General features: G+C 42.3%; 1 protein-coding gene across 2 annotated transcripts in view; it reads left to right on the forward strand.

The window, feature by feature from the left end:
* Window positions 1-15,134, forward strand: part of RNF130 (ring finger protein 130) — a 108,012-nt gene that overhangs the window by 86,695 nt on the left and 6,183 nt on the right. The window contains exons 6-8 of one of the 2 annotated variants that reach the window (XM_019937443.3): window positions 8,703-8,799; window positions 10,543-10,747; window positions 13,954-14,047. In XM_019937443.3, the coding sequence (XP_019793002.1) occupies window positions 8,703-8,799; window positions 10,543-10,747; window positions 13,954-14,047 (396 nt within the window). The remainder of the gene's footprint in view (window positions 1-8,702; window positions 8,800-10,542; window positions 10,748-13,953; window positions 14,048-15,134) is intronic. The other variant, XM_073802888.1, reaches the window with a different exon arrangement.

The following is a 15,134-nucleotide window of genomic DNA, read 5'->3' on the forward strand; positions in this document are numbered from 1 at the left end:
TGTCTCTGAGTCTGAAGTGGGTCTCTTGTAGACAGCATATATATGGGTCTTGCTTTTGTATCCATTCAGCCAGTCTGTGTCTTTTGGTGGGAGCATGTAATCCATTAACATTTAAGGTAATTATCAATATGTATTTTCCTATTCCCATCTTCTTAATTGTTTTGGGTTTGTTATTGTAGGTCTTTTCCTTCTCTTGTGTTTCTTGCCTAGAGAAGGTCCTTTTGCATTTGTTGTAAAGCTGGTTGGTGGTGCTGAACTCTCTCAGCTTTTGCTTGTCTGTAAAGATTTTAATTTCTCCATCGAATCTGAATGAGATCCTTGCGGGGTAGAGTAATCTTGGTTGTAGGTTTTTCTCCTTCATCACTTTAAATATGTCCTGCCAGTCCCATCTGGCTTGCAGAGTTTCTGCTGAAAGATCAGCTGTTAACCTTATGGGGATTCCCTTGTGTGTTATTTGTTGTTTTACCCTTGCTGCTTTTAATATGTTTTCTTTGTATTTAATTTTTGACAGTTTGATTAATATGTGTCTTGGCGTGTTTCTCCTTGGATTTATCCTGTATGGGACTCTCTGTGCTTCCTGGACTTGATTAACTATTTCCTCTCCCATATTAGGGAAGTTTTCAACTATAATCTCTTCAAATATTTTCTCAGTCCCTTTCTTTTTCTCTTCTTCTTCTGGAACCCCTATAATTCGAATGTTGGTGCATTTAATGTTGTCCCAGAGGTCTCTGAGACTGTCCTTAAGTTCTTTTCATTCTTTTTTCTTTATTCTGCTCTGCAGTAGTTATTTCCACTATTTTATCTTCCAGGTCACTTATCCTTTCTTCTGCCTCAGTTATTCTGCTATTGATCCCATCTAGAGTATTTTTAATTTCATTTATTGTGTTGTTCGTCGTTGCTTGTTTCACCTTTAGTTCTTCTAGGTCCTTGTTAAATGTTTCTTGCATTTTCTCTATTCTATTTCCACAATTTTGGATCATCTTTACTATCATCATTCTGAATTCTTTTTCAGGTAGACTGCCTATTTCCTCTTCATTTGTTAGGTCTGGTGGGTTTTTATCTTGCTCCTTCATCTGCTGTGTGTTTTTCTGTCTTCTCAATTTGCTTATCTTACTGTGTTTGGGGTCTCCTTTTTGCAGGCTGCAGGTTCGTAGTTCCCGTTGTTTTTGGTGTCTGTCCCCAGTGGCTAAAGTTGTTTCAGACGGTTGTATAGGCTTCCTGGTGGAGGGGACTAGTGCCTGTGTTCTGGTGGATGAGGCTGGATCTTGTCTTTCTGGGGGGCAGGTCCACGTCTGGTGGTGTGTTTTGGGGTGTCTGTGAACTTATTATGATTTTAGGCAGCCTCTCTGCTAATGGGTGGGGTTGTGTTCCTGTCTTGCTAGTTGCTTGGCATAGAGTGTCCAGCACTGTAGCTTGCTGGTCGTTGAGTGAAGCTGGGTGCTGGTGTTGAGATGGAGATCTCTGGGAGATTTTTGCCGTTTGATATTATGTGGAGCTGGGAGGTCTCTTGTGGACCAGTGTCCTGAAGTTGGCTCTCCCACCTCAGAGGCACAGCACTGACTCCTGGCTGCAGCACCAAGAGCCTTTCATCCACACGGCTCAGAATAAAAGGGAGAAAAAGTAGAAAGAGAGAGAGAGAGGGAGAGAGGGAGGGAGAGAGAAAGGAAGAAAGAAAGAGGAAAGAAAGGAAGGAGGGAAGGAAGGAAGCAGGGAAGGAAGGAAGAAAGAAGGAAAAGAAAGAAAGAGGAAAGAGGATAAAATAAAATCAAGTACAATAAAATAAAATAACGTTATTAAAATAAAAAATAATTATTAAGAAAAAAATTTTTTAAGGAAAAAGCGGACAGATAGAACCCTAGGACAAATGGTGACAGCAAAGCTATACAGACAAATTCTCACATAGAAGCATACACATACACACTCACAAAAAGAGGAAAAGGGGAAAAAATAGTAAATCTTGCTCTCAAAGTCCACCTCCTCAATTTGGGATGATTCGTTGTCTATTCATGTATTCCACAGATGCAGGGTACATCAAGTTGATTGTGGAGCTTTAATCCGCTGCTTCTGAGGCTGCTGGGAGAGATTTCCCTTTCTCTTCTTTGTTCTCACAGCTCCCGGGGCTCAGCTTTGGATTTGGCCCTGCCTCTGCGTGTAGGTCGCCGGAGGGCATCTGTTCTCCGCTCAGACAGGACGGGGTTAAAGGAGCAGCTGCTTCGGGGGCTCTGGCTCACTCAGGCCAGGGGGAGGGAGGGGTGCGGATGCGGGGCGAGCCTGCGGCGGCAGAGGCCGCCGGAACGTTGCACCAGCCTGAGGCACGCCGTGCATTATCCCGGGGAAGTTGTCCCTGGATCCCGGGACCCTAGCAGTGGCGGGCTGCACAGGCTCCCCAGAAGGGAGGTGTGGATAGTGACCTGTGCTCGCACACAGGCTTCTTGGTGGCGGCAGCAGCAGCCTTAGCGTCTCATGCCCGTCTCTGGGGTCCGCGCTGTTAGCCGCGGCTCGTGCCCGTCTCTGGAGCTCCTTTAAGCAGCGCTCTTAATCCCCTCTCCTCGCGCACCAGGAAACAAAGAGGGAAGAAAAAGTCTCTTGCCTCTTCGGCAGGTGCAGACTTTTCCCCGGACTCCTTCCCGGCTAACCATGGTGCACTAACCCCCTGCGGGCTGTGTTCACGCTCTCCCTGCGCTCCGACCAAAGCCCAGCCTCAGCTCCCAGCCCCGCCCGCCCCGGCGGGTGAGCAGACAAGCCTCTCGGGCTGGTGAGTGCTGGTCGGCACCGATCCTCTGTGAGGGAATCTCACCACTTTGCCCTCCGCACCCCTGTTGCTGTGCTCTCTTCCGCGGCACCGAAGCTCCCCGCCTCCGCCACCCGCAGTCTCCGCCCGCAAAGGGGCTTCCTAGTGTATGGAAACTTTTCCTCCTTCACAGCTCCCTCCCACTGGTGCAGGTCCCGTCCCTATTCTTTTGTCTCTGTTTATTATTTTTTTTTTTGCCCTACCCAGGTACGTGGGGAGTTTCTTGCCTTTTGGGAGGTCTGAGGTCTTCTGCCAGTGTTCAGTAGGTGTTCTGTAGGAGTTGTTCCACGTGTAGATGTATTTCTGGTGTATTTGTGGGGAGGAAGGTGATCTCCCCGTCTTACTCTTCCGCCATCTTCCCAATCTCTCCATACCATCTATTGAAGTCTAGAGCTTTGCTTGATCTCAGCCATTTCTATGGCTGCACCTTCCACCAGAGGAGGGGTCTCAACCTTTGTGTTTGTGGTCTGCTTTCCAGTATGAGAATTTGGCAAACTTAACAGCATTTCTATGCACCTGTAATTAGGTCACTGCTCACTTGGTTGTCCTTTGATCCTTGTCTAGACTATACATGCCCACTGCCCCGACTTCCCCTTTTGCTTTGAAGCAGGTTGTAGCTTTCTCTGTGTTGCACAGCCTCCTCAGCAAAACATTTCACCTAACTGAAATGGTGACAACAGCATGATTCTCAGGTGCAGTAAAGACTAACTTTGCACATCAAGCAACATTTTGTATGACCCAAGTTGACAACTTTTGACCTAGAGCAGGGTCTCTCCACCTGGGCACTGTGGACATTTGGAACCAGATAATTCTTTGTTGGGCAGGTTGGGGTGCTGCCTGTGCATTGTGGGTTATTTAGCCGTATCTTTGGCTCCACTCACTAGGCGCCAATAGCACCCCCTGCACACAGTTCTGACAACCACAGATGTCTCCGGTTGAGAACCACTGACCTAGAGGATGGCTCAACACAAATATTCATCTTTACTTTATTCATCTTTACTCATCTTTATCTTCTCCAAGCCTCTGTTTTCCAGTGGATTCCTCTCAAGTACCTTTGAATTAACTCTAGTGCCGCTACTTGCTTTTTTCCCTCTGCCTGAGATACCCTGCCCTTCCTCTTTTGTCTATAGGTCTTTAAAACTGAGCCGAGGTGTGACTCTGCTATGTCTTCCTTTAGCTCTGGTTGCCAGACAGCTCTGCTACCTCCCTGCCTCCCGTGGGGCTCCAACCAGCCCTCCAGCTGGGCCGGGGGCACTGCCCGGAGCCCCTCTCTTTCCCTGGTCATTTCTCCCTACTCCTCAAGCAGCACATCCAGGTGTATTCATTCTCCTTAAACACCCTAACTCATCCCTTTATTCCTCACTCTCATCGGGTAACTTCACCATAAATCTCACAGAAAATAATGGCTGTTAGACAGCCGAAATTCTCCCAGCCTGCTGTCCCCAAGCCTTCATGCGTACCTGCCTCCACACCCACCCTTGCAGCCTTCCCTCCCATTAGGATGGAGAGGACAGCCTCCTTGGTTCTAATGTGCTCTTTCAACCTAGGCCTCTGTGTGCCAACACCTTCCCTTCCTTGGGGACCTTGCTGTATTGACTATCTGCTCCCTCCAGTTTTTGTTGTTTCTGTCTCTACCCACCAGCATTTCATCATGCTCAAGCATTTTCTATCCAGTTTTTATAATTCTCTTTCAAACCCATCTCCAAAGCTGTACCACTCTACAGCTTCTCCCCTTTACAGCCAGACTCTGGAAAGCATCTGCACTCACTGTCCCTTCTTCCCCTGAGTAAGGGGAGAAGAAAAGCTCAGATGCCTTTGTCTGTCCTTCCTTTTAACAAGCCTATCTCGAGACTGAACTAAGACTTTCTGTAGATAGCAAACCTCTCATGGATTGCTGGCTTTTTGTTGCATGACCTTTACTTTTTACCTTCTGTCATGTTAATTTACTGTGGACAGATGGCAGTTGGCATTGCTTTGGGACCTCATACTTGTGGCAGTTGATTACAGTTGATCATCCTTTGGATGTTAGCCAACACATCTTAGAAACTGGAAAACTGGCACTTTATTTAGGCCTCTTTTATTTAAAGGTCAGCCACAAAATGTTTAGTGGTTAAAAATACTTTTCAGAAGTAGAGTTCTGCAGCTTAGATAACCGTATGTCTAAGATGGCACTTCGGGAGCTAAGATGGGTCAGTCATCTGGCTGCTGGCAGAGGCATTACCGTGATGCCCCCTCCTCAGAGGGAGGGCCTGTTTCAACATTGTCTGCTGCCAGTCCCAGTTCAGGGAAAAGAGTTCTTTCCTCTGACCTTTAATAATCCTGGATCCTTTTATATTTGCCAGGTTCTTGCACGGCACCAAGAGGCTGCAGAACTGTGAAAACAACTCACCCTCAGTGTAGACTCCTCACCCCACCCCCAGCCGTTGTTCTGATCACTCTAGCTTATGGTGTACGTGGGAAGTGGGAGAGTGGGAAAGCATCGTATTTCAGTATTATTGGTTTGGTTCCTTTTATGTTCTATACACTTCACATTCTGTATCCCAAAGTATTTCTAATAGGAATAAAGGACTTTTGTTGAAGCTCTGATACGCTTATCCTTTTCACGTTTCACTGTTCCTCAGCACATCACCTGCTTTCCATTCCCGTACACCACTCAGCCCTAAATATGTTGGACCCTTTTCTGCTTTTATGTGCATTTTTATTATTCAAGTCTTCTATAAAAATGAGAAGGGGGCTTCTTTTCAAGGTCCGGCTGGCCCCAGCTGCCGCCCTCTGAGGTGTCTATGCATGCTTGTGGTATGTCTGCAAGCTTGTAAGAGGTCACTCTGGTGCTGGCCATGCTGGGACCTGAGGCACACTCAAGTGTTCTGACCACGTATCAGGATATCATGTGAAATGTTGACATTACTTTGCCTGAATGTATGTTTAATGACACCTTTCATCTGCATGTCCTTGGTGCCTTTTCTAAGTTTTTCACTTACTGCTCCAAACAGCTTCACAAGATAGATGGCAGGCAACCTTCCCCACTGCGACCCACACCCGCAGTGTTCAGATGAGACAGCTGGGAGTCAGAAAGGGCAGTTTGTCAAGGCTTAGAGTGTTGTAGTAGCAGAACTTTCCCTAGGAGGAAGGGAAGGCCATGTGGAGTTTGGTAAAACAGTAGACCTGAGAAGATAGAAGCAAGAGGTAAAAAGGATGGGTGACAAAGAAGCAATGAGTACAGGGCAGCTCTTCACCACAGTTCTGTCAGTGACCTGAAGCAGAGTGATAGGCATGTGTCAGAAGGGCCAGTAGGTGAAGACAGACATTGTCGGGTTTTGTTTTCAGAAGAGGGAGATGTGCTGTGGGAATCGGACTGATGGTCTCTGGGCCAGGTGCAGGAGCTGGACTGTTGGGAACCTGGAAAGACAGCACAGATGGAGGAGGGAGTGTGGGAGGGAGGGAGGGACGGATCACTGGCTGGGCTGGGGACAGGGGGTAGGAAAGCCATGGGGTAAACAGATAGTCAAAAGGAAAAGTTATTTTTTTATGAAAGAAAATATTTCTTTGTGATTTTGAGTTAGCTAAGGAGGGGAGGCTTTCTTTCTCAGCTTGTCCCTAGAAAACCAGTTAGTCTTTGTTTTCCTTCATTACAGTGCCCCACAGCAGGGGACCAGATACCTTCTTTTAGATCAGCAAACCTACAAGGAAACAATTAAGAACCCCAACATAAGAGAAATCCATTTATAACTAAGGTTAAAGGGACAGATAAATAGAGAACACTCAACTTATGCAGCTTTAAAAATTAAATATAGGATTATACCATTTTGTTCCTTTCTGAATAACCAGTAATAGAAAAGACCAGACAATAAGAAAAGGGGAAAGCAAAAACGCTGGTAAGAGTGGGAAGGTGAAAGCCAGGCCACCGCTGCTGGCTTAAACCAAGGTCCCCACAAACAGCCGGCTCAAGTCAGCTGCCCCACACCAAAGCAGCTGCATCAGAGATCACAAAACCTTATCTCTTCTGTCACCTGCCAGCTGGCCAAAGTCCATTGTCCACACTACATAGAACTGGCTTAGAGAACCTTCCCGGCCACCCAACACTAACCAAACCCTCAGTGGTCCATAGGCCTTTCAAAAAGTATGCCATATATTAGGCAGATGCACCCTTGCAAGGGGGAGAATCTGTCGTTTATGTCAGACCTAAAGGGTATGTATCTTCAAAAAGGACTAGAGGTCTTGTTCTAGTCTTTGTTAGGCCACAGCCAGCACTGGCACAGTTCACAGCTGCTGGAGAGTAAACCCCACATCTGAGAACACGCCCTCGGTGGAACCCTGTGGTAAGGAGCCTTCATCTCCCTTTTGGAGTACACTCATACTTGGATGCAAGGAACAGGAAACAGACGTGACAGTGCATTGTGTATACTGAATGAATTTAGGTCTTGCCTATGGTTTGATGACTTTCATCTCTTAAGTAAAAACCCTCAGTTTTAAATAAAAGCCTCCAAGACTGATGAGGTTCTGGTTCATTGCATTATCTGTAAATTTCAGACTAGATGAATATATTTAATTGTCAAGATTTTTATTCTTACCCCAAAGAAATGGGTACAAGGCTACCAAGTGATGTTAGGTTGTTTGGGTTGAAGCTGTAAGCATGAATGTTTCTTCCAAATCCCAATTTTAAAAGTGAGTTTTCTAGATCTCCTACTTTTTAAAATCAAAACTTCATTTTAAAACAGGTGTATATAACTGCTTATAAGTTATATATAAATTATACATTAACAAAGTTTAAAAGGCAAACCATGGTTCAATTTGATATCTTTCTCAAAATTTATTCTGGCTTATCTGAACACTCTGATTATAGTGCTTCCAAAGGTGCCCAGAACATCTGTCCTGGCACCTGCCCCTGCCTCTGCTTGGCCAGGACTCTGGGGCTTCCGTGTGGCCTCATTTCAGGTTCTCAGAGCTACCATGGAGAGGTACTTGAGCTTGAGAAATGATGTCAACAGCTCCTTCACAATCTTTTCTCCTTTCCAAAGGACACAGGCATCTTTTTCAAGAATGCAAAACCGTCCATGATTTATTTCCAGTCACAAGGATGTGACTTTCTGCTTTCTGGAATAAGAGAGAAAATCACCCATCCTCTCTCTCCCTTCAGCATTTCAACTGGAAATTGCTACTAAATGTTATCTGATCCTTAAGCACAGAGCATCCCTAAAAATATTTCCAACCACCCAATGTTTATAACTTTACAAACATTTAACCTGGGTTGCTTAGAAGTCTTTTTAAATAATATTTTAAATGACATTTAAACAGAGGTCCATGAAACTAATTATATAGAGAACTCTTCATTTTAACTTCTGGTTAATATTTTCTTGAAATTCTATTTCTACTTTAGATATTATTGAAAACAACTGATTTATAACGTATAATTCATTATCTTCATTGTTAATAAATTTCCTACTTTTCCTCAAATCTTTTTTGGAATTTGGTGGAGTAAAAACACCAAACAGCCAAATACTACGTATCAGTACTCATTATACAGTGCTATCAACATACAAGATTGGATTCAGCTTGCCAGCTCATTCAGCTATCAACATACAAGATTGGATTCAGATTGCCAGCTCAATTTTAATACATCCCCAATATCTGTCTCTTGGTACCAAACAGACTAACTAAAAATTCCATTTCTTTACATTTTGGCCTAGGAGTTTTTTAGTATATAATTTGTGATATAATTCTCCATTTTTTTTATAGGCATGTTTTCCACAAATCCAGCTCAATTTCCACAAATGCCAGCTCAATTTTAATACATCCCCAATATTTGTCTCTTGGTACCAAACAGACTAACTAAAAATTCCATTTCTTTACATTTTGGCCTAGGAGTTTTTTAGTATATAATTTGTGATATAATTCTCCATTTTTTTTATAGGCATGTTTTCCACAAATCCTGCGTGGATCCCTGGCTTAGTGAACATTGTACCTGTCCTATGTGCAAACTTAATATTTTGAAGGCCCTGGGAATTGTGGTATGTTTCCTATTTTGTTAATACCTTTGTGTAGTGTTATCTCTAAGCATAACATAACATAGCACAAGTGGATGGTTAAAAGTCTCACAAGAAAACACTGGCTTTCTCTGCCAGATAATCCTGTTAGTCCAACACTGCCTTTTTTCCCACATTACTTAAAGTCCAGCCCACCTCAGGGAACTTCTGGAAGAGCAGATAAAGAACTGTGCTAGTCCACTTTACAGCCTGCTTCTGTTGGGTGGTGGATGTGTGATGAAGAACTGAGGTAGAGAGAAGGACGTGATTTTCCTCTATTCCAATATTTTTTTTTTTTAAGGAATAGAATGTAGACTTTTAACTCTGGTCCAATAGTAATTTTTTCTGCATTCAGCATGGTATAAAACTATGTCATCACTTATGTTCCTTCCTCTTAAATTTGGCTTTGCTCTCCTGGGCGATGGTAATTGCAGTCAGTGAAGGTGGGCAGTGCCAGCCCTGGGCAGACCTTTGACAGCTGGGCAGGGGTTTTGGTTGGGTGCCGGCCACATAGGGCACTTCAGCCCTGGCCAGGAGAGTCAGCACTGACTAACTGAGGACCTTGGAGACTTCCTGCAGTTCCTTCCTTAAGAGAAGTGTATGTCCAGGATTATTGCTTTTTAGAGGAAAGTGAAATACTTTCTGGTCTCACAAAAGAGTGAATGAATAATCTCCATATAGAGAGGAAAGTTTATTTTGACCCAACAGATGAATTCCTTGTTTTAGCTTTACAGATCTAAGTAGTCCTATTTGAAATATGTTATCAGATGACAGTTTAGATGTAATCTAGTTAGATAGTGATGCCCCATTTATCCTCCATCTCCAGAGATCACATCAGTGATGTTGTAGTTTCTTCACCTCTTCACCACTGACACTGGCCTAGGTAATTCCTTCTGGTGAGGGCCGTCCTTGAGACTGTCTAGCAGCATCCCTGGCCTTTCATATCCACTTTTTAGCTGGTAGGCTTTGACCCCACAGCAGCTCTGTACCTCTTCTTCAGCATTAGATGCTTAGGTTTTTTTTGTTGTTGTTGTTGCACTGGGTCTTAGTTGTGACAGGCGGGCTCCTTAGTTGTGGCATGCGAACTCTTAGTTGCGACATGCATGTGGGATCTAGTTCCCGTACCAGGAATCAAACCCAGGCCCCCTGCATTGGGAGCGCAGAGTCTTAACCACGGTGGCCCCAGGGAAGTCCCAATGCTTAGGTTTTGAAACATAGTTTTCTTAGAGTTCAAAAGTCTTTTCAATGTTGATCTGCTCTTGGTTGTATGCTTTACTTATGTTTAAAGATAGAAGATATTTAAAAACTGACTAGCAGATAGATGGGGGTATTACAGAGAAGTTAATAGGGTGAAAGGATATTTTATGTTACCTGTATTAACATACGAGCCAGTGATACACTGCACTGTTTGTCAGCTTTATAATAATCCTTCTGCCTGTGAGCCATGTCCACAAAAGGTTGTCACTTTATAAAGATGAAGTGTTCAATTTTCTCAGTTCTGCAATGGATTTTGGCTTTCCTTAGTACCATTTTGTGGAAGAAATCATCTGTTTCTTTTAAATAAAAATTCTTGGAATTAGAGTGGAAGGTGTAGATGGGGAGAGAAATGAGAGGAAATCACCTGGAAAAAACTTGGTAAAGTCTTTGCAACAGGATGTCAAACATTTAGAATTGTATAAAACGATTTGTTAATCTTACAAGTACTTTTAATCTGGAAATATTTTGCAGCCAAATTTGCCATGTACTGATAACGTAGCATTTGATATGGAAAGGCTCACCAGAACCCAAGCAGTTAACCGAAGATCAGCCCTAGGTGACCTCGCCAGTGACAACTCCCTTGGCCTCGAGCCACTTCGAACTTCGGGGATCTCGCCTCTTCCTCAGGATGGGGATCTCACTCCTAGAACAGGAGAGATCAACATCGCAGTAACAAGTAAGTGGGACCTGTGCCCAGGGCACAGGACAGATTTGCTGCTGGTATTTGATGTGTGGTGGAGAGTTGAGGCAATCACCAGGGACAGTGACTTAGTCTGTAACTGAGAAAGTAATGGTTACTTTTGTTAAAACAGATATTTGGAATAACAAAACTTCCTTTATAGTGAGAAGCTTGTGTACTTGTGTGTAGTTAATAGGAATAGTTGCCATTTGATGACTAGCTGATCAGAGGTTTGTCTTAATAGCTGTTTATAAGCCTGATTTGAAACGATTGCATTGCAGACAGGGATGTAAGGTAGGACGTCAGCAGCATCTCAGTGAGCACTGTGAGCACCAGTGGTCTCTAGTACCTAGGCTGCAGGCAACCTGGTAAAAAACTAATCCAGAATTTGAACCTAAAAATTCAGTTGAGATGGCCAGCTGCTGCTCACTTTATTTTACACTTTTATGAAATTTGGTGTCTTAGCACTTACCTCTTTGGTATAATTGTACAAGAAGTGTGAGAAGACCCAAAAGGTAATCTACTTTTAAAATATGCTCTGGGCTAATTATGAACGTCATGATTGTTGAACTGTTGACGAGAAGGAAAAAAAAATGCTGAGTGTTTTGATGGCCTTGCCAAAGTATGAGTGGGCTGGCAGGCGTGCGAGTGGGCCTCGTGGACATTCACCCCGTAACAAGCCAGCTGTTTTCAATCCATTCTTTATGTGTTACTTTCATCTAACAACCTTTCACCCCATCTTCCTCGTCACCACCCTGGTGCTGCCTTTTTCAGTATATCTGTTGCTTACCTATAGCTTCGAGCCCTAACCCTAATGGGACTCCTCTCAACTCTGGGAGTCAGTAAAATGGATAAAGCTGTTAAAAAGAGTTTTCCCTTAAATAGTAAGACTTGTGTGGTCTATTCAATTGAAGTATACGTGATCTTAACTAACCAAAAATTATTGTTAGAAAATGATTTCCCAAGTTTTATTTTCTCATTTTCTAAACTCAAGGAGACTTCATTCAGTTATAAAATAAGTAAAACTATTCTTTGATACAATTTGACTGATTTCTTACCATTTACCAATGGTTTGTTTTAACAGCATTTCATGTTGTCCTGCTTTGACATTTAGGTTTTATGGGCTAGATTTTTAAAAATTGATCTAGTAGTAATAAAGGAGACAAAGGTCGTCTGTTTACTAATGAGTTTTTGGTAGGTCCTTCATTGATCGACATTTATTGAGCACCTACTACTACATAAAGTACTGATCCCATTATATTTTATATAGAAATATCCTTTCAAAATCTTATGTTTTGATGATAAAAATATTACTTCATGTATCAAATTAATCACCTTCAGCAGAATTTGTACATGTTAATAAATAAAACTCATGCGGTTAAATTAGACCAAAGCTACCTCTACTTTAACATCAAAGCTCTGTAGTGCCATAGTAACCACAGTGCGTTCAACCAGCATCCACTGTTTGCAAGGCACTGTGCTAACTACACACTGAGGAGAACAGAGGTGACCAAGATCCCAGCTGCAGTAGGTTGGTGCTAAAATACCTCTGGGCCCGTCGGGTATTATTACGACAGTGTTTACTTCTTTTTGGTTACTAATTTTTATAACTGAAATGCCATGCATGTATGGATGCTATATTCAAATTGGAAACATAGACATAATTGAAGTTCTAAAAGTTAGTCTGCTTATCATGTATAAAAGTCTAAGAAGAAAAAAATAAAGAATGCTATGTTAAGCTTCTTGAAATTGATTATCAGCCATCTCTTAATTTTTTTTAAATGCCAGTATATATTTTTTCTAACTTAAAATATATGTGGGTAAAAATGGTGGATTTTGCATGGGTTCTTCAATGTTTATTTTGACTTAAATAAAAACCTTGTAAATTCACTCTATTGATGAGGAATTTGTATTCCAAGAAGCAGTGGCTGCACTGTTATCTAAAATGAAAGAGTTTGCTGTGCATTTTAATAATGTAAACCAAGGTGGGCAGAGAAATGCGCATAGAACAACTCAGCATCCTGGAATCCTGAAGAACAGTTCTTCTTAACCTTTTGAAGATCACAACCTTTAAAATTCAGTGAAAGTATAATAACCTTTTTCTAGAAAAATTCCTAGGCACACACAGTTTTGCATAGATGTAGGATTCATGAAAACCAGATTAAGAAACGCCCATGTTATACAAAGCTTTCGCATATAAACATTTGGCATTCCAAGTATAAATTTCTTCTCTGCATTATTGCAGATGTATAGGGAACTTCACTGTGTGACACTTTGTTAAACCAGCCCTAGTTTGTTTATATTTTAGGAAATATAGTTAAGACTTTTTAGGAAGTCAGATTGGTTCTCAGGTTATTTTTGTGGTTCTCAGTAAGTACAGTTTTTGGAATGTTACCTTGATGATACAGAGTTTGAAAACTTAAGGGAAAATATTAACCTATTTCCTGGATCTAGAGAGAAACTAGATAAAAACCTTTAGAGTTCTGTGTACCAGAGGTTTTTAACTCTTTGATGAGCCAAGAGTTGGAATAACCTACCCTTTCTACTTCTGTTTAATAAAGCCAGAACAGCCAGTGCCGCTTCCCAGCAGTGGGGTTGTGAAGGGTAGTTCTTTTCTTTGCAGGAGACACCAATAAGATGTCCTTTTTAAATAAAGACTATAAGTAAACCCACTCATAAGCGAAAAGAATATAGATGTGAATGCCATGGAAGGCCAGCCCACAGACTGCTTGGAGTACCCACGAGATCTTTGGGAACCACTGCTCCATATTTCTAAGCCTTTCTTTAAGAATGAGGGACACAGCCATGCAGAAGTGACAAAATGAAGAAAGAAAGGTTATAAGTATGGCTAGTCCACTTTACTGTCATTTAAATTAACAATTTTTAAAACCTATGTCCATGTGCGATTTTATATACATCTTTTTACTACATACTTTTTGGTGGCCACACTTCTCACAAACCTCAGGACTTTTAACTGGAAGAAATGTTTGGGCCATGCTTTCCTTGCAGCTTTCACCACTACTTCCACTAACCTTCTCCACTTAGTAGCTCTCTGGCAAACCTCCTCCTGCTTCACTTCCTTGGGCCAGTCTTGGCTTACACCTCCGTTGACGTCTGCTTCGTTGCATTTGAGGGAAATGTTGACATCGATTTGACATAAGCCTTCTCCCCAGAGTGATTTCCTCCCTTTCCTTTGTCAACAGAAGAATGGTTTATTATTGCCAGTTTTGGCCTCCTCAGTGCTCTCACACTCTGCTACATGATCATCAGAGCCACAGCTAGCTTGAATGCTAATGAGTAAGTAATCAATTGTTTCTTGGATTGCATGTGCCAGATGATCCCAAGAGAATATGTAATTTTCATAAAGATCATGAGAATTGCCTTCTACCAATTTCATACTGATCCTGATGGGATCATACCTAGGAAAATAGTTTATTTCATGAACAGTAACACTGATTGGGAGTTCACCTTGCTCAGCAACAACTGCTCACTTTAGAAAAGATCTCAGGGCTTTCATTAGCCACAAGCTTAGAATAAATCAACAATGGAACAAATGCCAAGGGAACCAATACAGTCGTAGTATTTGGAGAATGCCCGTGTCCTAATCATAGACAGGATTAGCCCCACTTCGATGTGTGCTTATCAGACTTTACCTGGAGTCTTATCTACTTAGCTTTTGGTGGAGTACTGGCACCCTGGCCTATGGTCAAAGGAACATGGATGTTTAACCTGCAAGAAAGAAGCAGTCAGAAAGACCTGTGACTTCCAAATATTAGAAAGACTGTCAGGAGAAAAAGAAAATAAGCATAAACTATATTTCCATAGGACAAAATGAGGACCAAAGGGTAGGTTACAGGAAGGCAAAATTTCGCCTTGGTAAAAAGAAGAACATCTGTCAGCAAGGCTGTTTACCAGTGAGATGGTTTGCCGTTGGGGTAGGGAGTGCTCAGGACTAAGAATGCAGGCGGAAGGAAGCTGGGTGTTGTCAAGGCTGTTGTCGGTAAAACGTTTTTCAGAGGATGGAAAATTGGGCTGGGTAACAGTTGAGGTCCATTTTGATCCAATGGTTTTCCAAGAGTAGCTTTCCATGGGGGTAAGATAAAGAAAAGGTTTTATTGGCTTTATTTATTTTGCTTAAAATTTTTGGCATTTACTGTAGGATACTATTCAGTCCTTTCTTTTAAGGAGTATTCATGAAAACTAATTCAAGATGAAAGCATCCCTGGGACACTGCCCAAATTTGAACCTGAATTGGTAGAATTCCTGTGCTCTCTATATTCAGTTATGTCCTGGCATTTTAATTGATTGATAACAACCAACCAAGCTCATTTAATTGATTTAATTAAATACTCATAGTCCAACTGGAGAAACAATGGGCAAGTAA

Source organism: Tursiops truncatus, chromosome 3 (genome assembly GCF_011762595.2).
Source record: "Tursiops truncatus isolate mTurTru1 chromosome 3, mTurTru1.mat.Y, whole genome shotgun sequence".
NCBI lineage: Eukaryota > Metazoa > Chordata > Mammalia > Artiodactyla > Delphinidae > Tursiops > Tursiops truncatus.